This window comes from Peromyscus leucopus, chromosome 7 (assembly GCF_004664715.2).
Source record: "Peromyscus leucopus breed LL Stock chromosome 7, UCI_PerLeu_2.1, whole genome shotgun sequence".
Classification (NCBI taxonomy): Eukaryota; Metazoa; Chordata; class Mammalia; order Rodentia; family Cricetidae; genus Peromyscus; species Peromyscus leucopus.
Genome location: NC_051069.1, coordinates 49947636 through 49970337, shown reverse-complemented (window position 1 = coordinate 49970337; position 22702 = coordinate 49947636). Strand labels below are relative to the sequence as shown.

The window sequence follows — 22702 nt, the reverse complement described above, 5'->3', positions numbered from 1 at the left end:
GAGTCCTGTGACCGCAGGTGTGTGCCACCACGCCCAGTTTATGAGGTGCTGGGGATGAAGTGTCTTCATGGTTTTTACTTTTCGTTGTTTTTTTTTGAGACAGAGGCTCATGTAGCCCAGGCTGGCCACCTGCACTGGTGAGTTTTTCTTTCTTTCTCTCTTTAATTATTTATTCTATGTGCATTGGTGTTTTGCCTGCATGTCTGTCTGTGTGAGGGTGTCAGATCCCCTGGAACTGCAGTTACAGACAGCTGTGAGCTGCCATGTGGGTGCTGGGAATTGAACCTGAGTCCTCTGGAAGAGCAGCCAGTGCTCTTAACCACAGAGCCATCTCTCCAGCCCCTGGTTAGTTCTTTTGACAACCTAGAGTCATCTGGGAAGAACTTTAATGGAGAGGCTATCTCCATCAGATCGGCCTGTAGGCAAGTCTGTGGTGTGTTGTCCTAATTAATGGTTGACGGCCCAGCCCACTCGGGGTGCTGATACCCTTGGGCAGGTGGTCCTGGGCTGTATAAGGAAGCCATCTGAGCAAGTCATGGAGAGCGAGCCGGTGAGCAGCGTTCCTCCACGGCCTCTGCTTGGCTCCTGCCCCAACTTCCCTCCGTGACAGTATGTGATTGGGACGTAGAAACCAAACCTTGTTTTTGGTCATGGTGTTCATTATGGCAACAGACAGCACACGAGAGCACTCCCCCAGACTCCCTGTGTAGCCAAGGATGGCCTTAAACCTCTCACCCTCCCGCTTCCCCCTCCAGTGCTAGGTAGCCAGTATGTACCACTACACCCAGAGTAAGTGGTGCTGGAGATGGAACCCAGGGCCTCACGTGTGCTGGCCAGTCCACCAAACGAGTCGTGTCCACGGCCGCTACTTGTCTTTTTCCCTTTTACTTACTGTGGGACCCAGTTTCTTCCTCTCGTCGCCTGGCTTTCTCACCAGGACGCGAGCGGCTTCAGTGTGCCACAAGCTCCTGCCTCAGCGTGGAGCCCTCTCACAGGCCCAAGCAATGGGGCCAACTGACCACAGAACCAAATCTCCAAAACCATTAGATAAAGTAGACCGTTCCTCTCTCTCTCTGTACATTGACTTTCTGTGTGTGTGTAATGCATGTGTGGAGAGGAGGCACACGTGTGCTATACGGTGCACACATGGAGGTCTGAGGACAGCCTGGGGAACTGGCCCTCTCTTCCACCACGTGGGCCCTGGGGATCGAACTCAGGTCGTCAGCCTTGGCGGCAGGCGCCTTTACCGCCGCGCCAACTTGCTCTTCTCTCTCCCAGTTGCTTGTCTTGGGTGTGTGTTCCAGGACTGGAGAGCTATGAACACGTGTCCGTAGCAGTCTGTCCCCTGTTCTGTCCCGTCTTGTGCTTTGACCTGTGCCCTTCAGCTGCCCGCTCACCGGGCCTCCTCCCTCCAGGTCCGACCCCCCCTCACCTGTACATGAGGTCCATGAGCATCTCGGGGTCCTCCTGGTGCTCCTTCATCTTCACGGTGTCGGTCAGGATCATGTGCAGGTTGAACATGAGGTCCTGAACCTGCAGCACGTGAACGTCCCGGCTCAGCAAGGGCAATGGGGTCAGGATTAAGACGAGAGGGCAGGGCCGGGAGATGGCCCAGTGGGTAGCGTGCTCGCCATGCAAGCCTATGACCCGAGTCTGACCCCCGCACCCATGTCCAAAGCCAGGCGAGGTAAGGCTTGACCATAATCCTTGTGTTGGGGAAGCGGGGGTGGGGGGTGGGGGAGGTGGGGTGGGAACCACAACATGGGACAGACACAGTGATGATGATGATGATGATGACGACACAGGGCGTCTCTGTCTAGCTGAATCAGCGAGACACTGTCTCTAAAAATAAGGTGCAACTGTGCACGGCGGCACGTGCCTTCACCCCAGCACTCAGTAGGCGGGGAAGGCCCCTTGGTGTGAGTTTGAGGCTAGCCTGGCCTACAGAGCGAGGTCCAGGACAGCCAGAGGCACACAGTGGAGCCCGTCTGAAAAGAACCCACCACCACAACAAAATGAGGTGGAGGAAGACAGAGGATCCCCCTGTTGACCTCTGACCTCCACATACATGTGCACACAGGGATACATGCATGCACACACACACACACACACACACACACACACACACACACACAGTGAGTCGGGAGGACAGCAGGGCAGGCTGGGTGTGCACACATGTACACACGCACACCTTGTAGTCCCAGCGCTGAGAGGCAGAGCCGGGACCACTGCCACAAGTCAGAAGTCCTCCTGGCTACAGAATGAGTTCCAGGTCAGCCTAGGCTGAGGCTGAGACATCCCAAAGAAGACAAAGAGTTGGAGTGGTGGAGCATACCAGTTACCTCAGAACACGGGAGGCAGGGGCAGGAGGCCAGGGGTTCAAGGCCAGCCTCAGCTACAGAATGAGATGTAGGCCTCCTTGACTCGGGGAGGGAGGGGAAGAGTCGGGGGAGAGGGAAAATTTATCTCAAAAGCAAAACAGGTTTGTCTTGGTGGGTCATGCGTATAACCCAGCACTCAGGTAGCAGAGGCAGGAGGATTGCTGTGAGTCTGAGGCCAACCTGAGATATAGAGTGAGACCTTGTCTCATAATACCAAACTTCAAATATAAATACCAAAAATAAATAAATAAACCAAAAACACGGGGCAAACCTGCACGCCCTCCCCAGTGGGAGGAGGGCCAGCCACAGGCCTCACCTGCTCGGCGAAGGTGCTCTCCCTCAGCCCTATGTCCTCTTCCGCATAGGTCAGGATGGTCTTGAGGGACCTTCTCAAGTGCTCTTCACTGAAGCTCTGAGTTGTCCCCACAAGGGATGACAGGGACATGGTCACCAGCATCTTCACACGGGCGAAGTTCTGAGGGCACAGGGAGCGGCGTTCCCCCGAGAGCCTCAGGTCCACGGCTCCCCACACCAGGGTCCCTTAACTTGCTGACCTGTCAGCTGCCATATGTGGTTAATGCTTCCCACCCACCTGTCCACCCCCCCGCCGGAGCCCTGGACCCGCCCCCCCCCCCACCCCGTACATGGCCGATCTCGAAGTTCTGGCGCATAAGCAGGTAGAGCGAGGCGCTGGCGTGTGTGCGGATGGCGCTGACGCGACTTCCACAGTGGCGCAGAAGCCTCAGGCAGAGGTCGGCACAAAGCTCTGTATCTTCCTCAAACAGCAGCTCCGGAAACTGCCCCAGGACCCAGAGAGATGCTGTTCAGCCCACTCTGATTTGGGCTAATGATAAGATTTGGGTCTTTGCTTTGACCCTGTCAAGTGACCTGGCCATTTTGACCTAGGATCCCCCACACACCTTTTTTTTTTTTTTGAGACAGGGTTTCTCTGTGTAGCTCTGGCTATTCTGGAACTCACCCTGTAGACCAGGCTGGCCTCAAACTCGGAGATCTGCCTGCCTCTACTGTGGGAGTGCTGGGATTAAAGGCGTGTGTCACTACTGGACTAGCTATTTTTATTTTTGAGACAGGCTCTCTTATGTATCTTAGCCGACTTTGTATTCCCTGTAGAGCCAAAACTCCTGATTTCTTGTATCTCCCTCCCAAAGCTGGGATGAAAGGTATGTATAACTCGGCCCAGCCTATTTCTGTTTCTGGAAGACTTTTTTTTTTTTGGTTGTTCTTATTTTGCAACAGTATCTTAGGCAGTCTGTGCTGGCCTTGAACTTGCTATGTAGCCAAAGATGGCCTGAAACTTCTGGTCCTCCTGCCTCCACTTCCCAAGTGCTGGGATGACAGGTGACGGCCACCATGCCAGGCTTACCCCTCAGTTCAGAAATGCAGCTGTGGTGGCTGTGGGTCATGAACTGCCCGGCACACAGCAGGTGCTCAATACATGAGCTATGGTTATCTCTGTGACCTGTGGCTGCTGTTCAGGAGTGCTCACCTTGGAGACCAGTGCTCGCTGGGTGGCCAGGCCATGCTGCAGGAAGAGGGCACTCTGGGCACTCCCCAGACTGTAGAGAACGACTTTCAGCACGGCACTCAGGACGCTCTCACGGGCCTCGGACAGCATCACCGTCTTCATGGAGGGGTGTCAGAAATGCATGGGTTAGGAGACAAGGATGGTTATGGGGGCTGGGAAGCTGAGGGATTATGGGGCCACCATGACGGAACGAGAGGTCAGGACAGACACTGGATCAAGTCACACCTGTACAATGATCTCCAGCATGTCCAGAACCACAAGGCTGGCCTCTGTGGCCAGATTTCCATCTACCAGAGCTTCATGTTCCATCTCATCCTTGGTCCTGGAGGGCAGGGGAGACCTTGTGAGGTCACCTGGAGTCAGACCCATGACACAGCAGAACAGAGCCGTCTCCACCCCGGCTGTCCCTACAGGGAGCTGCTCTCTAGAAACTGTTCTAAACACAGGTGATGGTCTGAGTGAGTTCCCAAAGGTTCTTGTGTTGGAAGGTTGGTCCTCAGCTTGAAGAAGTCAAGAGATGGAGAGCGAGATCGGGGTGTGGCTCAGTGGTAGAGCCCCTGCCTAGAATCCCCCAGTGAGGGGCTGGGGTGTGGCTCAGTGGTAGAGCCCCTGCCTAGAATCCCCCAGTGAGGGGCTGGGGTGTGGCTCAGTGGTAGAGCCCTGCCTAGAATCCCAGTGAGGGCTGGGGTGGCTCAGTGAGAGCCCTGCTAGAATCCCCATGAGGCTGGTTGCTCATGAGAGCCCCTGCTAGAACAGTGAGGGCTGGGTGGCTCAGTGAGAGCTGCTAGAATCCCCAGTGAGGGGCTGGGGTGTGACTCAGTGAGAGCTGCTAGAATCAGTGAGGCTGGGTGTGGCTCAGTGGTGAGCCCTGCTAACATTGGGGATCTAGGTTGATCCTAGACCATAAAGGGTAAAAAAGAAGTAGGACTAGTTAGACAGTTTTTGGTTATTAGGAGTGTCTGAGGATTAAGTAGTCTCACGACTTCTTTTTTCTTTCTTTTTTTTTTTTTTTTGAGATAGGGTTTCTCTGTGTAGCTCTGTATGGCCTGGAACTATTTACACTGGGATTACAGGCCTGCACCACCATAGCCTATGAAAATACCCTTATTTATTTGTTTGTTTGTTTATTTTTGAGACAAGGCTTCTCTAGTAGTCCTAACTGTCCTGGAACTCACTCTGTAGACCAGGCTGGCTTCGAACTCACAGAGATCCACCTGCTTTTGCCTCCCAAGTGCTGAGATTAAAGGCGTGCACCACCACTGCCTGACTGAGAAAACTCTTATTTTAAAGTGGCCTGCCTGGGGGGCTTATCATGGTAGTGAGAAGGACCCATCTTTGACCTACTTGTCCACACGGTCCGAGGTCTGTCTCCAGTGGGTGACACTCTTCCGCCAGCGGACGTTCTCTTGGTTTCCAAATGGACTTCTCTCTGCCATGCACAATGTATGTTCAGAGGTGTGTGGAGAGAGAAAGACATGCGTGAGCACAGGGTAACATACACACGCAGGAAGACATCTGTGTAGGGTTACGCAGAGTGACGCTGGGCAAAGACCACACTAGCCCCACGTGGGCTGTGGGGACAGAAGGGAGTCACATATGTCATGTGGAGAGCAGTGATATATGAACTTTCTTTCCTGCTGAGATGAGGACTCATGGATAGCAGAGGCCTAGTGTTGAACTCCTCATCTCCTCCTGTGTCCCGAGTGCTGGGATACAGGTGTGCACACCTCACCCCTGCACCATCATCACCTCACCCCTGCTCCGCCGCACCATCTCCTGCCGTGCCCCAATGGTGCCCAGGATGGCCTCTTCCAGCCGCGCTTTCATGTCCAGTGACTTCTTGAATGTGAGGCTGTTGATCCGCTCAAAAGCCTTTTTCCCCTGCGAAAGCAGAGAAGTGGGGTTCGAGGTGATGTGTGTTCCTTCTGCTAGGACCCGAGGTGGCCTAGTCCTTCTGCTTGGGGCCGTTCCTATCCCCAGGGCCTTTGCCAGAAGACACAGCGCAGCCCTCCTCTCCAAAATCTCACCACCTCCAAGTTCTCCTCCTCCCCACTCTCCTCCTCCTTCTCCTCCCCACTGTCCCCCTCCTCCTCCCACCCTTCTCCTCCCCACCCACCTCCCCCTCCCCTACCCTCCTCTCCCCCTCTCCCACCCCTTCCAGCACCTGCAGACTAAACACTACGTCACAGACTCCCTTGCAGCTTCCCCCCCTTCTCTCCTTCCTTCCCTCTCTCTTTCTCATCTGCTCTTGAATTCATTACGTAGCCGAGAACGACCTTCACCTTCCGAATCTGCTCCTTCACCCAGGACCTGGGACAACAGGCTTATGTTGCCTTCCCTCCTCCACCTCCTCACTCTCCTTCATCCTGGGATGGATGGACCTTATGCATGCTAGTCAGGCACTCTACGACGGACCACACCCCAGTGCAGCGTTCTATTCATGAAGTCATGCGTCACCTTACTCCAAAGCTGAGGACAGCCACCGTTCACCTTTTGTCCCCAGTTCACAGAAGCCCCTGGACAGACAGTCTGCCCCCGAGCTCCGGGTGTGTGCTGAGCTCAGCCTCACCCCACCCCCTCACACCTTGTACTCAAAGGCAGCCAGACAGAGGTAGAGCAGGTCGAGGAGGCGTCCCAGCTGGGGCAGGGCCAGGTCAGCAGTCCAGCGCTGCAGCAGGGCTGCATCTGCGTTTTTCAAGACCCACAGCACACACACCAGCAAGGTCCGGCTGGACTCAGCAGAGAGGGGACAGCCTGAGCGAGCTGCCTGGGTGCGGAGGGAACAGAGTCGATTTTATTCTCCTTATACACGGTGAACTGTGGCCAACTGTATCTCATGACATGACACCCTTTTTGTCTTGTTGGAGACACGGGCTGGTGTCCAACTCACAACATAATCTGAAGATGGCTTTAAACTTCTGAGCATGCCTCCACCTCCCTCGTGCTTAGATCACAGGTGTGCATCACAACACGCAGTTTATGTGGTGCCGGGCCTTTGCGACCGCCAGGCAAGCACTCTGCGGACTGAGCCACATCCCCAGCCAACAACGCGGGCTTGAGTTCACAGGCCTCATGGGGAAGAGCCTCAGACTTACTGTTGAGGGGCCCTGGGAAATGCTGGTGCGAGAGCCAGGGGCCAGAGGTCCCCCAGCAATGGCCATGGCCACACAAGGGTTGATGGTGCCTCCAACGTCCGCTTCACCCTCTGTGTCTGAGTCCAGCATGGAAGCCAGTCTTGACCGCTGCCCTGAGCCCTCTGGAGACAGAACAGGAAGGGAGAGAATGAGGCACTGGGAAGCGCCTTGCTTCAGTCAGAGTAGCGGCGCACGCCTTTAATCCCAGCACTCAAGAGGCAGAGACAGGCGGATCTCTGAGTTCAAGGCCAGCCTGGTCTACAGAGTGTAGTTCTCTACGCAGAGAAACCCTGTCTAGAACAAGCCCCCCCACCCAAAAAAAAAAAAAAAAAAAAGAATAACTGTTGCTTTCATTCCAAATTTCCAGTATTCTCTGACATCAGCCATCCCAGACCAGGCCAGCCAATAGTTTCCTACTGCTCAAATTGAATCTTTGTACTTAAATTATGGTTACTCTGGACATAGCTATATAGTTAACACTTGGAACACAACTTGAGGATTGGGCTGGGAGTGTTTCTCAGCCTCCTGACTACTGGTTACATGGCTTGTGCCATGACGCCTGGCTGCCACCGACAGATAACAGGTATTCTGAACCTAAGGAAAACTCTAGTCCCACCCAGCTTGGTGCAGTTCCAGCTGGACTGGGAGGTCGGAGCTATCTACCGGTCTAGACACTAAAAGGACCACCCTCCCTGGAGGAGACAACACCGCTCCGGACTGCGGTTCTCATATACAACGTCCAAAGAGAACACAGAATTGTAAGACGTGTGGCAAGACAGAAAAATATGGGCAAGTGACCAAGACATCGGAAGCAGACACAGAGAAGAAAGAGCAAATGTCCGTTAGCAAGCTTTGACTTTACAGGAAGAGACAGAGAAGGACAAAAATGCGTTCAAAGATGAAGAATTTCAAAATGAAGCCAGAGGGCCACTGCTGCACCTGACGTACACTGGGATCTCCATGACCCACGTGGGCGGAAGGAGAGAACTCACTCTCACAGTGTCCTCTGACTTCCGTATGTTCGTGTGTATGTCTACACACATACTCAGAAAACAAACAAATACTTTTTTAATGAAAAATAGGGAGCTGGAGAGATAGCTCAGTGGTTAGGAGCACTGGCTGCGGCTGGACCTGGTGGCACACGCCTTTAATGCCAGCACTTGGGAGGCAGAGGCAGGCAGATCTCTGAGTTTGAGATCTGGTCTAAATAGCAAGTTCCAGGACAGCCAGGACTACATAGAGAGACTGTCTCAAAAGGCCAAAATAAATAAATAAAAGCACTGGCTGCTCTTCCAAAGGACTCAGGTTCAATTCCCAGCACCCACATGGCGATTCACACTTACAACTCCAGTTCCAGGGTTGTGACACCCTCTGGCCTCTGTGGGCACCAGGTGTGCATATGGTACACACATATACACACAGACAAAAGTCATACACGTGAAACAATATAAAAAAAAATGACAAAAACAAATAAAATTGGAATGTATGAAAAAATTAAATCAAATTAGGCATTTTATAAGTTAAAAGATACAGTGTCTGAAACTAAGAATTTGAGCTAGGGGATGGCTCAGGGGCTAAACATTTGCCACACATGCATGAGCACAGGAGTTAAGGTGCCCAGCACTCACGTAATGCCAGATGGACATGGCAACACGCTTGTAATTCCAGCCTGAGACAGTGTAGACCTGGGATCCCGAGCAAGCTGGTTAGTGAGACGAGCCCTGGCAGCAAGCGCCAGGTCTGGCGACGAGGCCGCCTCAGCGGATAAAGTGGAAGAGTGATCAAGGCTGACTCCTGACATCACACTTGGGCCCTCACATGCATGTGCACACACACACACACACACACACACACACACACACACACACACACACACACACACGGATGGGGGGTGGCTGAAGACAGATGAAGGTGACAGAAATCAGAGGCAAACGCAGACACAGAGAACACTCTAACATGAGCCACTGCAGGACACAGAAAGGGAGGCAGGGGGAAATTTGGAAGAGCTGAGAATTTCTCCATTCTTAGGAAAGGCATGAATCTACAGGTCCCTCGGTATCCAAGCAACTGCCCCAGAGTGTTCCCGAATGCCATGAAGAAACACTTGCAGCTCAGAATAGACTCGTGAGCAAAGACAAAGCACTAGGCCGTCCTCTCCCCTGCCTGCTTCCTCTCGAAGGCAACACATGTCATCAGGAGGCCCCTGAACACCGGGCTGACCACAATTCTCCACGTGTGTTTCTTTATCATAATGGATGCCAACACGGTTTCACTTTCCAGGTGAGACTTACGGTTCGGAGAGGTAACCACCCGGCTTGATGCGGATGCTGTGAGAGCCGGACCCTGCGCCGCTCACCCTCAGGCTCACCAGCCCCCCCCCATCTGATTCTCCCACCCCACATGCCATCTCCCCAGCGCTCTGACCGGCAAAGCCATGCAGCCGTGGCAGTGTGTCCCTGGCAAGCGAGAGCAGGGGCAGGTACAGCTCGGCCACTTTGGCCTTCACGGTGGGCTCCGTGTAGCGGGAGTCAACGTCGTGGCTGCAGAGCAGGCTGTGCACGACGCCGATGGCCTTCTTGTGCAAGAGGGATGCCCTGTGGAGGGCCAGGGTGCTCAGCAGGATGCGGTCGTGGCTCCGGGCCCACGTCACTCCCCGCTGGCCACGCCCAGGCCCCACGCTCACCCTTCAGCGTCGGGCTCCAGGGCTAGGGCCAGCTCTGTCAGCAGGAGCCCAGACAGAAAATGCTGCTGTCTGAAAGGTCCGCTTAGCTCAAACATGCTGGTCACCTTAGGGTCCGGGGCCTGGCTGGAGAAGGTGGAGCTCTGCAGATGGTAGAGTGGATGCCCAGGGTCAAGGGTCAGAGGTAAAAAGTCACCACCATGGCCACCATGGCAGTGACTGAAATCAGCACCAAGAGCTGGAGGTGAGTGCTTGGGAGGGGAGAGATGAACCCACAGACCCTAAATCTGGGTATTTCCCACTTCCCCTTCTAAAGGCACTTCCGGAGGAGCCAGGAAGAGGGTTCAGCCGGGAAGACACTCTCCACTGAGCCTAATGAGCTGAGTTTGATCCCTGAGGCCACACGGCGGACGGAGAGAAGAGACTCCTGTGGACTGTTCTCTGGGTACCACACCATCGCCACAGCACACAGGTGCCCCCAGTAAAGCAAACAAAACTTTAAATGAGAATTATCTCCCAAGGAAGTGCCATCGTGACATTTTGCTCACTTACTGTAAGGTGACAATATCAGTGCAATAGTACTGTCAGCGGGCATGGGGTTAAAGGTCAGAGGAGCTGGAGAGACGCTCAGCAGTCCAGAGCACTGGCCGCTCTTCCAGAGGACCTGGGTTCAATTCCCAGCACCCACATGGTGGCCCACAACCATCTGTAATGCCAGTTCCAGGGGACCAGGTGCCCTCTTCTGGCCTCCACCAATACCAGGTGGTGCAGTCATACAGATAAAATAAAAATAAATAAATCTTTAAAGGGATAACCCATCCATGAGGAGTTATGACATGGAGTCAAAACTCAAAAGGCTGAGAAACAGCAGCCTGAATGCAAGTCCAAGAATTAAATTTGGGGACCAAAAGGAGTCAATTGTCCTAGGAAATCTCTGAGAAGTCATGGGTGAAGACAGAGGTGAAAAGTCAAAGGTCAGAGGTGTGCCAGGGCAGGGGACCAGAAGGGAGTGAACAGAAATGTATCAGATGGGTTGAAGGTGAGCCACTGCAGGCGAAAAGGGGGAGAGGAGGCCCGCCTACCTGGGAAGCAGTGGAGGACACGGAGGGGGAGGGGGAGGCTGGGGGCGACAGGGGGCAGCAGGGGAGGTTAAGGGTCACATAGTGCTCATGGCTGCACAGGATGCGGGTGAAGTCCATTCGAAGGGTCAGCAGTGCCGCTGGGTTGGGGGCAGACTGCAGCCGAGTGGTCACCTGCAAGGGAGGGGATGCTGGGTGACATCAGCATCCGGTGCCCACAGACTCCATGGGTCCCACGACGCCATCTGCCACCCCCCCACCCTCCACCATGCATACCTACCTGCTTGTAGTGAGCTCGTACCAGGCTGAAGATGTAGCCTCGGTCCGCGATGGACAGGAGGTCACTGAGGAAGAAGGCCAGGCTGGCATTCAGCCGTTCAGCCAGCTCCATGTCCTGGGGACACAGGTCCTGTCAGTCCACACTGACAGTGCCCAGCCTGGCTCACCTCTGCATGACTTCCTTAACTTCCTGACTTCCTCCCCCTCCGCGATCCACTCGCAATACTCATTTTGCTTTATTTTTACTATTTCCGACAGGGTCTCCCTGTGTAGCCCTAGCTGACCTAGAGCTCACCACGCTGGTCTCAAGTGCACAGAGTCCACCAGCCTCTGCACCCCTGAGCTGGGATCAAAGGCCACCACGTCACACTCAGTCCCACAATACATTTTTCTTTCTTCTCCCACCCAGAGTTGGATAACCCACTCTCTACGTCCAGACTTCAGGGTTCAACAGGATACATTTCCCAGGCTGCCTTGCAGCTGACAGTGACCATACTCTGGCCAATGAGATCAGAGAGGAGGTGAGGTACCCTCTTTCATTGCTTGAAACCTCTGCTGGATGGGGAGGGCCTGGCCAAACTCTGGAAGCCCTGCAGCCTACTTACGTAGAGAGAAACACTTCGATTCTGTTTGAATGCTTATCCTGTGTTCCAGCGAATCAATGCGCTCTAATGGTACACCACCAGTAATCATTTAATGAGCGTCTATTGAGCACCTACTGTGTGCCAAAGCTGTGAAGGAAACTATGGTCCCGGCTGCTAGTCCAGCAGTCTTAGAGGCCTGGTAAAGCCAGCATCACACAGCCCAGGCTAGCCTCAAGCTTGTGACTCTCCTGTCCCAACCTCTCAATGCAGCGACCACAGGCGTGCGCCACCACACCTGGCTGGGATGCCCTAAGTATGGAGCCAGAGACAGCTGGGGTTCATGACATGCCAAAGGAATGCGTGAAGTGTGGTGCGCATCAATGACACTTATGTCAGCACTGGGACAGCTCCAGGGACACCAAGGTCGCTGGTATTGTGTAACAAGGGCAGCATTTCCCAAACCTGAAATGTTCCTACCACATCCTCAAATGACATCTCTTTAAAATCCGGGAGAGTTGACCATGGCGGCACACAATTTTAATCTCAGTGCTTGGGAGGCTGGTGGTTCTCTTTGAGTTGGGAGCCAGCCTGGTCTCCATAGCAAGTTCCAGGCCAGTCTGGGCTACAGGGTGAGACTGTCTAAAAATAAGGTAAAATCAGAAGGCATGGGCTGGCAAGTTGGCTCTGAGGGTGATCGTGCTGGCTGCCAAGCCTGATGTCTGGAGTTTGACCCACAAGATGGAAGCAGAGCTGCCTCCCACGGACATTCTTCTAACTTCCACACATGTGCCATGTTTCACACACCCACACAACACAACAGATAAATAAATGCAATTAAAAAAATCAGGATATGGGGCTGGAGAGATGGCTCAGTGGTTAAGGCTTGCTCTTCCAGAGGACCTGGGGTTTGATTCTCAGCACCCACATGGCTGCTTACAATCATCTGTCACTCCTGGGATCCAAAGTCCTTTTCTGGCCTCCAAGGGCACTGAACATAGCGCATAGGCCAAGTACTCATCCCCATAAAATTTTTTTAAAGATTTCTTTTTGGCTTTCCGAGATAGGGTTTCTCTGTGTGGCCCTGGCTGTCCTGGAACTCACTCTGTAGAACAGGCTGGCCTGAACTCAGAGATCCTCCTGCCTCTGCCTCCTGAGCACTGGGATTAAAGGTGTGCACCACCACTAGCCAACTTAATTTTTTTTTTAATAAAAAAAATAGGAGTCACCTTTGCAGAATATGGTTGGATGGGGTAGCGCAATGGCTATTATGTCTGAGGGGAGCTTTCTCTCTGGTACCCCCACAGAAGAGGGTGACTTGGATTCAAATCCTTTTACCTCTTCTTCCCCAGTAGCCTGGTACCAGGTTACGCTATTCTGCACTCTCTGCCTCAGTTTCCCTATCAGTAAAGTAGAGATAACACCCACACTTCATGGATGGCTATGATCCAGCTGGAAGCATGCAGAAGGTGCTCAATGAACGCTTCCATAAGAATACTGTGATCAGGACTGCTGTTTGCCTAATTCCTGTGGGGACTGGAACTGGTGATCCTGGGGCCACGACGATCATCAGGGCCTCAGAATAGCAACATTCGTTTACTATGTTCCTACTGTATACTGGTGCTGAGCTAAGGGACACAGGATATGCCCCACATCCTCCACGTCCTCATCAACTCTTATTCTCCCTTGATTCCTCTCCCTCAGCCGCCCACCCTCACTGCCCAGGACTCCCCTTGATTCCTCTCCCTCAGCCACCCACCCTCACTGCCCAGGACTCCCCTTGATTCCTCTCCCTCAGCCGCACACACCCTCCCTGCCCAGCTGCAAACCTGCCCCAGGACCCTTGCACCCGCCACCCCTCCTGCCTGCAGCTCCCAGGCCTCCCCCACCTCACCTTTCACTTTTCCTCTAAAGCTGCCTTGTGAGGCAGGGACTTGACCTGTCTGGTCTACTCCTGGGCCTCGCATGCAGCCAGGGCTATGCACGCCTTGAGAAAGAGACCACGGATGCCAGACGCACATGGCACACTCCGTCTCTGACTGCAGCACTGGTCTGCCACCTGGTCACTTTCCTCCGAGCAGCCCCAGTCCCTCCTCACCTTATGGACTCGGGTGACGACTTCCAGGCCCACCGAGGCCACCAGGGCAGCAATGTCGTCCAGGAAGCGCCCAGGGAAGCGCAGCTTTCGGGGAGTGTCCAGTCGCTGGCCCAGGAGCAAATGTAGCTGCATGCTTTTGATCTGGGGTGAGGCAAGTCGAAAGGCAGTGGGCAGGGCTGTCCCAGGGGAGGGGCTGGAGGGTTGTGGGAGGAGCTTCAGACACACAGCTGGGGCGTGAGAGGAACTGGGGTGCAGGACTGACAGGTGGGGCACTACAGGCGAGGAAGGGGAACGTAAGGAAGCTAAGTAGCTGCAGCTGAAGCGTGGTCTGGCTTTGACAGAAGGGACGGAACTTTAGCACCAAGAACAGTGGGCTTGGGGCCGGAGAGATGGCTCAGAGGTTAAGAGCACTGGCTGCTCTTCCAGAGGTCCTGAGTTCAATTCCCAGCACCCACACGGTGGCTCTCGGCCATCTGTAATGGGATCTGGCGCCCTCTTCTGGCGGGCAGGTGCACATGCAGACAGAGCATCATACACATAAAAAAAAGAACGGTGGCTTAGGGGGTGTCACCCGAGGAAGTGACACTGGTGGAGCCGAGTGGGGGCAGTGGGAGGATCTGAGGAGCAGGTGGGGCCCACGGTGGAGCCTCAGAACCCAGAGTTTTGTGGGTGTCTGCGTGTACACGCCTGCAGAGCCCCGCCCCACCTCTTGTTGGAGACGGGTCTCACTGAGGCTGGCTGGTCCACAAGTTCCAGGGACCCTCCTGTCCCCAGGTCCCCAGCACCGGGGTTACATTAGTCCCTTCCTCTGTCACATGTTCTGGGGCTCTCACTCTGGTCTTCAAGTGTGTGACAAGCACCTTCCTCTAACCTTCTCCCCGGCCTCCTGGAGGATTATGGGGGATGGGCTGGCGGGGACAGGGCCAGCGGACACTGGGGGAGAAGACACAAAGACACGCTTGAAGGAATCTGGGGGTCTGCAAGCCTGATCTCTCGGTACTCGGTGTCTCTCGGAGGAAGGAGGCCCCATCTCTGGGTTGAGGAGTCCTCTCTAGAGAGGGGGGTTCACTGTCAAGGTGACCTCCGTCTCTCCTTACAGAAGAGCCTCAAGGCCGTCTCTTAGGGCTTCAAGTGCAGTTTCGAGGCACTTTCTCTCAAAGGTCTCCCAGGACGGGGAAGTCCTCACCATGAGCCGGAAGAAGAACCAGGCATGCTGTAGGGCCACCTCACGAACTGCACTGCCGCTCACGACCCACTGCAGAGCCAGCTCCTCGTGCAGCAGCTGTGGGCGGGACCGGGGTTACCGAGAGCCACGTGCCACCCTCCCACACACCCCAGCCCGAAGCCCGGTTGGGGGTCAGAGCAGCAGGAGGCCATGCGGGGTGGGGTGAGAGCAGATTCCAGGCCTGGCCGGGCTCTGGATGTGAGGAGGAGCACTGGACCCTTGCTGTGGGGCAGCGGGGTGGACATCAGACCAGCCACCCTAGTCCCCCCTCTACCTTCTGCACAGTGAATCTTGGCTGAGGGGCTGGCAGGGCCGAGGAGGAGGCCTCGAGGTAAGAGGAGGCTCGGCCAGAGTTGCGGTCGATGGCCTAGGATGGATGGGATGGAAGCATGGGATGGCAGAGTGAGTTAGTGATGTGGATGGGAGCAGAGATGAGGCTACACGATGGAGGAAGGGTCAGTCCTTGTGGGCATGGGCAAAGAGAGAGATGAGACTTGGTCGGCACGAACAGAGGAGGGATTTATGTTAGGGTTTGAACGCGTCTCCCGAAACTTCATTCATGTGTTCGAGATTTTGTGTTTGGTTTTTTTGAGACAGGGTCTCATGTAGCCCAGGCTAGCCATGTTAATGGCATTTGGTGGTGGAACCTTTGCAGGTGACTAGCATTAGGTGAGGCTATGAGGGTGGCACCCTTAACAGTAGTATTAGTGGCTTCAGAAGAGGGAGAGAAAGGCAGGCAAGGTGGAGCACACCTGTAATCCTAGTGCTGAGGATGCTGAGGCAGGAGGATTGTGAGCTCCAAGTCAAGGGGGACCTTGCCTCACAATAGGGAAAGAGAAAGAAAAAGAAGGAAGAGAGGGAGGGAGGGAGGGAGGGACGGAGGGAGGGAGATAAGGAGGGAGGGAGGGAGGGAGAGAAGGAGGAAGGGAGGGAGGGAGAGAAGGAGGGAGGAGGGATAGAGGAGGGAGGGAGAGAAGGAGGGAGGGAGAGAGGGAGGAGGGAGGGAGGAGGGAGAAAGTAGGGGAGAGAAGGGAGAGGCTCGAGTTAGCTCACTGCCTCTGTCACCATGGGCTATCCTTCACCACATGATACGGCGGGAAGAGGCCTGTGCCCCGGAGCTTCACTTAGCATCCGGAGGCATGGATTAACTAGTTCCTCTGTGTTTGTTCTTCGAGACAGGGCTTCTCTGTGTGGTTTTGGAGCCTGTCCTGGATCTCTCTCTGTAGCCCAGGCTGGCCTCGAACTCACAGAGATCCTCCTGCCTCTGCCTCCTGAGTGCTGGGATTAAAGACCATATGGCTGTTTTTTTTTTTTTTTTTTAATGGACAGACAATGGGCGGGGCCACACAGGCAGGGAGGGCAGAGGGAGAGACACAGGCCTGTGTGCATGGGTTTGTGGATAGAAGGAGAACCCTGGGCATGGCCAGGCGCTGCGGGAGGAAGTGGGACAGTGTAGGTGAGGGCAGGTGAGGGAGCAGTGGGAATCAGATGTGTTCAGAGAAGAGGGGCTGGACACAGTGGGGTACACATGTCTTCTCGTTGTTCAGGAGGCAGGGGCAGGGACAGTGTGACTTCCAGGCCATCATGGGCTACACAGCAGGAATTTGTCTCAAAGCACAAAACCAACCCAAACAGTACTCCTCAAAACACAGAACAAACGACAAAAACAAGGGCTGACTCCATGGCAGAGCACTGTCGTGGTCTGGGCAAGGCTCTGGGCTCCAGGAAAGGGGTGTGCTGGGGGGCTGGGGTCAGGAGCAACCGGGAAGAAGAGGTGATGGTGTCGGGTGAGTGAGGGGGTGCAGCAGAGACAGGCTGGCCATGGCCCCAAAGTCAGGGCACCACTGCAGACAGGGGAAGGAATTCATGATTGGAGGAGGCACCAGAAGCCGGAGGATGAGGTCAAGAGTTAAATGGAAGGGCCTGACCACCAGGTGGAGTGTGTGAACATGGAGGAGGTGTGTAGACAAGAAAGAAAAAGAACAGGAAGGTAAGACAGCGAAGACAGTATGTGCTGGGACTACAGGTCTGGCCTCCTGCTCCAGCCTTGCTCAGGGCCTCCCAGGGCCTCAGCATGCCCCTCTGTGAAATGGGTACCGTGGTCCAAGCTTCACTCCTTGTCTGGTTTTCTGGTCAGGAGAAAAGGCTCAGTGATGGAGTTGGCTCAGCCAACTGTAGCTGCCATGGCCCATCATGCACTGCTTACTTAGCATGCCTGAGCCAGGCCACACACGCTGACGACCACTTCCTGCCTGGGACACCACCCTGTTACTACCTGGTCACCTCCTCTTGGCTCCCCAGGACCTAACTGACCTTTCAGGAAATTGAGGGCTGTCCTGATTAAAAATGCTACGAGTGGAGACTAGAGATGGTCAGCAGTTAAGAGCACTGGCTGCTCTTGCAGAGGACTGGGTTAGATCCCAGCACCCACATGGTGACTTAAACTGTCTGTAACTCCAGGTCCAGGGGATCTGACACCTTCTTTTGACTTTTGAGGGCCCCAGGCAAGTGCAGCATAGACATTCACGTAGGTAAAATACCCATGCGCATAAAACAAATAAATCTGATATATATTTTAATGCTGGGGGTGGGCTGGGCCTGGGCCTGAGCTGTTGGAGTATTTGCCTAGCTTCCTCAAAGCCCTGGGTCACATTCCCAGCACAGCGTGGCCCAGCCACACAGGCTGAGGACATGTCTTACCAATGAACTCCAATTGTAGCCTTTTTCTTTTGGGACAGAGTCTCATGTTCTCCAGGCTGGCCTCAAACTCTCTATGTAGCCAAGAATGAGTTTAAACTCCCGATTCTCCCACCTGCCTCCATCTCCAAAGGCTAGGCTTACAGGCGTGTATCACCATGCTTGGTTTATGTGGTTCTGGGGATGGAGCCCGCGCTATGTGTATGCCGGGCCAGCGCTCGACTTGCTGGGTCCCAGCTCCAGCCTGTTAGAGCATCTATGCCAGCACTTCTGAATCTGCTCACTCGTTTGATGGGTGTCTCTTTCTGGGATGTCTACTGTAGCTCGGGGAGACCCCACTGGGGCCCACCCTATGCCCATGCTTGGGACCACATTGCTGAGTACTTTTCTGAGTCTTTTTGTTTGCTTTTGCTGGGATGAGATCTGATGTAGCCCGGGGTGACCGTCACCTCCTGCCTCTCTCTCTCAAGAGTTGGGGTTACAGGCAGGCACCTGAACATTTGGTGTGCTATCTCCATCTTAAAAACTGAGGGACTCAGAGAGGCAGCCAGTCAGCTGGGGCACAGGACAGGGCCTGAGCCAAGGGGGAGGAGCCCAGGTCTACTGCAGGTAAAGCCCCTCCCCATACAGGTCCCTGGAAGGAGCTAAGTTGGGGAAACCCCTGTATGAAAACAGGTGGGGAGCTCCAGGGGTCCAGGGCTTCACCCTCATAAGGGTTGTCTATGCCAGGGGGGTGGTTAGAAGTCCCTAAGCAGAGATGGGTTAAAGGGTGGGGAACGTCCATGCAGGGCCGCGGAGTTGTAGGTGGGTAGATTTACATATGATTTGCACCCGATCACACACCACCACACAGTGTTCTGTCTCTGCTGGTCTGTGTTTTCTCAATGTTTTTTGTTTGTTTGTTAAGACAGGGTCTCACTGTGAAGCCCCAGATGGCCTCCAACTCACCATGTAGAGCAGACTGGCCTTAAACTTACAGACATCCACCTGCCTCTGCCTCCCAAGTGCTGGGATCAGAGGCGTGGGCCACCACCACCTGGCCTTGCTTCTTAATCTTAATTTTACTTTTTGGTGGTGCTGGCGATGGAAGCCAGAACCTCATGCCTGCTATGTAAGAGCTCTGCCCGGAGCCACACCCCAAACACGCACTGGCCTAGGTGGTAGCACAAGGCGTTAGGCTGACCAGACTCCTACAACACAGACCTCCAAAGCCCCAGACAGTCCGGGGCCCTTGCTGTCCCTGCGGGATTAGGTCACTGCAGCCGGGAAGGCGGGAGGAACTCATGCAAAGGGGCACAGGCGGGGGTGGAGAGGGCGGCACCTGTCTGGGCTCAGCCCCGCAGTACGGGAGCGGCCGCCGCAGCACAGCCTTGCTGCCTCCCGGAGCGTAAGCGGAATTCACCCACGAGTGGGAGCGGTCCACGCCCTGAAGACACAGAGAAGGGATGATGTCCCAAGCCGAGCACGGGGAAGGCGGTATGGGAGACCGCGTGGACACTGCCCCAGAGCACATATGTGCCATGCACAAACCTGGGAAACGTGCGGTGTGCCTGCGTTCGCACAGTGTGTAACTGCCTGGAGTGCCTATGCATTTGAATCCACGTAGATATGAGCATGGAGAGCATGTGCATATGTATTCATGTATGTATGTGCACATGGGGCCTGTCCATATGTACTAGTGAATGTATGTGCATGGTGTATATGTGTATGTGCAGTGTGTGCATATATCAATGTATGTGTGCATATAGGCTACATATGTATATGCATCTGTGCACATATGTACAAGGGACACACATATATATACCTTCATATTAGTGTGCTCAGGCTGCATGTGTACACACACCTTCGTATTAGTGTGCACAGGCTGCATGTGTACATGCACCTGGTGAACCATGGACATCTTTGTTGAGCCAGGCCAAGCCCTTTCCCCCCCATTCTCCAGTCAGCTGAACAGTGCCACACAGCCGGGCCACACAGCCGGGCCACACAGCCGGGCCACACAGCCGGGTCACACAGCCGGGCCACACAGCCGGGCCACACATCCGGCCACACAGCCGGGCCACACATCCGGCCACACAGCCGGGCCACACAGCCGGCCACACAGCCGGGCCACACAGCCGGGCCACACAGCCGGGCCACACAGCCGGGCCACACAGCCGGGCCACACAGCCGGGCCACAGCCTTCTTCTGACCAGCAACTTCAGGTTTTCCTTCCTCCATCAGCATGGAGATTCTTCACCCGCCCACCGAGTCTGAGCCAGGCCTTTGAGGCTGGAGGTTTCGGCCCCCCTTGCCCTACCTTGGTGGCTAGGATGCGGGACACCTCATCGTCCACAGAGCCGGGGACCACGGCCAGGTCAGGGTTGCTGCTGCTGATACTTCTGGAGCGTGTCAGGTAGAGGCTGGTGGGGCGGCCAGAGCCGCGGGCCAGTGTGGCAGCCTGTACCGTTGGTGGGGGGACCCCTGAGGAGAGAGGGAACCGTCAGCTCAGCCCCTGCCAGGATGACCCCAGGCCCTTCCCAAACAGCAGCCCTGGGTGAAATCGCTTTCCTTCTCTGAGTTTGCACGTTCTCACTGTAAAATGGAGCTGAGCATGGCCACTGCTTCACAGCAACTTGGGGCAGACAGGACACACTGGGAACAGCGCCTGGGCCTGTGTGTTCATGGCTGCTATTCATTAGGCCCAGATGAGAAAAGGCTAACTTCTCTTTCAGTGCTGGGGATGAAACCCAAGGTCTTGTGCAGGCTAAACACTTAAGCTACCAGGAGCTTCCCTGCCCAAGTCCCTCTCCCCTTCCTCTCCTTTCCTTCTCTCTCCCTTTCTGTCCCTCCCTCTACACCTCCTCACCACTCCCCACCCGAGACAGAGTTTCTCTGTGTAGCTTTTGGTGCCTTTCCTGGAACTCACTCTGTAGACCAGGCTGGCCTCGAACTCACAGAGATCCTCCTGCCTCTGCCTCCCAAGTGCTGGGATTAAAGGTGTGCGCCGCCGCCGCCGCCGCCGCCGCCGCCGCCGCCGCCGCCGCCACCTGGCCCTCACCACCATTCTCTCTGGTGCTGGGGTTCAAACCCAGTACCTCATGCATGCCACTGAGCTACCTTTTCAGACCCCGCCAACGCCAATCTCAGTGAAAGCTCACTGTAGGAAGACTTTCCAAGATCAATGCCATCTGTGACTATCGGTGTCCTCGTGAAGTGAGCACTACTATTACCCCCACTTAAAAATGGGAAAACAAACCGGGCGGTGGTGGTGGTGGTGGTGGTGGCAGCACACGGCTTTAATCCCAGCACTCAGGAGGCAGAGGCAAGAGGACTTCTGTCAGTTCGAGGCCAGCCTGGGCTACAGAGTGAGTTCCAGGACAGTCAGGACTACCCAGAGAAATTGCCCCCCAAACAAACAAACAAACAAATAAATGATAAAAACGGGAAAACAGGCCCGGAGAGGTAAGGCCAGGGCCACAGGGCGTCCAGGCAATAGAATGGTCGCTCAACACCAGGCAGCCGGTCTTAAACCCCTGCTCAGCATCTTGCTGATGGGCTGAATCAGATGCTGGTCAAGTGTGCCCTGGGGCCAGAGCAGAGTGGGTGAGACGGTGTCCACCTCGTAAGTCACCCCGGCTAGGCCGTGAGGCCCCGGGGCCTTGACATAGGTTGTTCTCTCCTGCTTAGTGTGCTGTTCTCACCCCCGTTTCCTGTGGCCAGCACTCCCCGCTAACACTCACCGCCTGGCAGGCCGGGGTCACCGCCAGGGAGGCGGAAGGCATGGTACACATAGGCAGCCAGCAGCGGGCAGTGACCACGGGAGTCTTGGACGGTCTCCAGGCTCCGGTGCACAAGGCTGGCTACATGAGCCATAGCTTCAAAGGCGCCTCGGCCCAGGTTCACTGTCGGACAGAGCAAAGGTCAAGTTCCACAGCCCAGAGCCTCTCAGGTCCCCACTCACCTTCCAGGGGAGGGGAGGGTAGATGGGGTGCAAGAGCTCACGGGCATCTTAAAGGACCAGCACTGGGTGGGGTGGGGTGCCCTGGGAGTCCAGGAAGAAACCCAGGGCGGGGGAGACTGGCCTAAAACCACCGTGGCTCACCTATCTGGCCGCCAATGATCGGTGGCCGCACAACCAGGCGGACGAGCTTGTCTAGAACGTGGTGGGAAAAGGCCACGAGGGGCTCCGGGCTGGCGAGGCGCAGAGCGGCCAAGCTGGCTCGCAGCTCCTGCTCCACGGTGGCCTCACTCAGCACCGTCTCCTTGAGGCGGAATGGAAAGGTCCCTTCTTCTAGAACATGTACCAGGGTGAAGAACTTATCCAAGTAGGGGTCCTGAGGAGAGGGAAGGGCATGGAGTGAGCAGAGAGCGGGGTGGGGTGGGGGTGGGGCAGGGGGTGCACACCCCCCACCTGAGTCAGCAATCTAGATCGGACGGACTGGAGTCACGTCCAGTGGCTGGAGGCCAGGCCTTCACCAGCCAGTTGCAAGCGCGTCTTGCTCAATCCCGGGGTAGGCAGGAGGGGGATAGGCCAGGGAGCCTGGTTCTCATCCCACCCCGTACCTGCGGGTGCACGGACGACACAGCTGTGAGCTCCACGCTGAACACACCCTTGTGACCGTCCACCCAGCGCATGCCCGGCAGCGCCACCTGTGGGGGGAGGGAGGGAGGGGCGGGGTGGGCACGGGCTGACCCTCCCCCATGCATCAGGCCACCAGGCCGTAGCCCTCGCCATTGCGACACCGTGGCCAGAAAGTAGCCCAGCCTGAGGGAGTGGCAGGGTACCCTGTCCCTAAGGGAGCCCTAAGGGCAGGCTGGAAACCCACAGAAAATGAGGGGTATGTTCAGAGTGAAACTAACTAGAAAAAGCCATGGCCTAGGAATAGCATTTAAGGGGGGGACTTGAAACCGTCAGGCTTGCTCATTAGCTGGAAGAAGGGGGAGGAGATGGTGGTAGTAATATAATGGGGTTGATGAAGGGGACACACGCCTGTCACCCCAATACTGGGGAGACAGAGGC

The 22702-nt window shown here is 55.4% G+C and overlaps 1 protein-coding gene across 11 annotated transcripts in view; it reads right to left on the bottom strand.

Annotated features, from left to right (window-relative positions):
• Dock6 (dedicator of cytokinesis 6) overlaps nt 1-22702 on the bottom strand; it is a 62468-nt gene that overhangs the window by 14119 nt on the left and 25647 nt on the right. For 8 of the 11 annotated variants that reach the window (XR_005091991.1, XM_028872491.1, XM_037207690.1 and 5 more), the window contains exons 19-38: nt 22246-22332; nt 21785-22016; nt 21423-21584; nt 20000-20163; nt 19022-19126; nt 14965-15060; nt 13779-13919; nt 11101-11214; nt 10824-10994; nt 9745-9884; nt 9486-9655; nt 7023-7183; nt 6512-6694; nt 5682-5808; nt 5272-5356; nt 4153-4249; nt 3889-4023; nt 3026-3178; nt 2698-2856; nt 1433-1533 (exon numbers count right to left, since the gene is read on the bottom strand). Coding sequence is in view for 10 of the 11 variants with exons in the window: in XM_028872491.1 (XP_028728324.1) it covers nt 1433-1533; nt 2698-2856; nt 3026-3178; nt 3889-4023; nt 4153-4249; nt 5272-5356; nt 5682-5808; nt 6512-6694; nt 7023-7183; nt 9486-9655; nt 9745-9884; nt 10824-10994; nt 11101-11214; nt 13779-13919; nt 14965-15060; nt 19022-19126; nt 20000-20163; nt 21423-21584; nt 21785-22016; nt 22246-22332 (2783 nt within the window). In the remaining variant the exon portion in view is untranslated. Of the gene's footprint in view, nt 1-1432; nt 1534-2697; nt 2857-3025; nt 3179-3888; nt 4024-4152; nt 4250-5271; nt 5357-5681; nt 5809-6511; nt 6695-7022; nt 7184-9485; nt 9656-9744; nt 9885-10823; nt 10995-11100; nt 11215-13778; nt 13920-14964; nt 15061-15277; nt 15371-19021; nt 19127-19999; nt 20164-21422; nt 21585-21784; nt 22017-22245; nt 22333-22702 lie in introns of all 11 variants that reach the window. The other 3 variants (XM_028872492.1, XM_037207695.1, XM_028872495.1) reach the window with 2 other exon arrangements.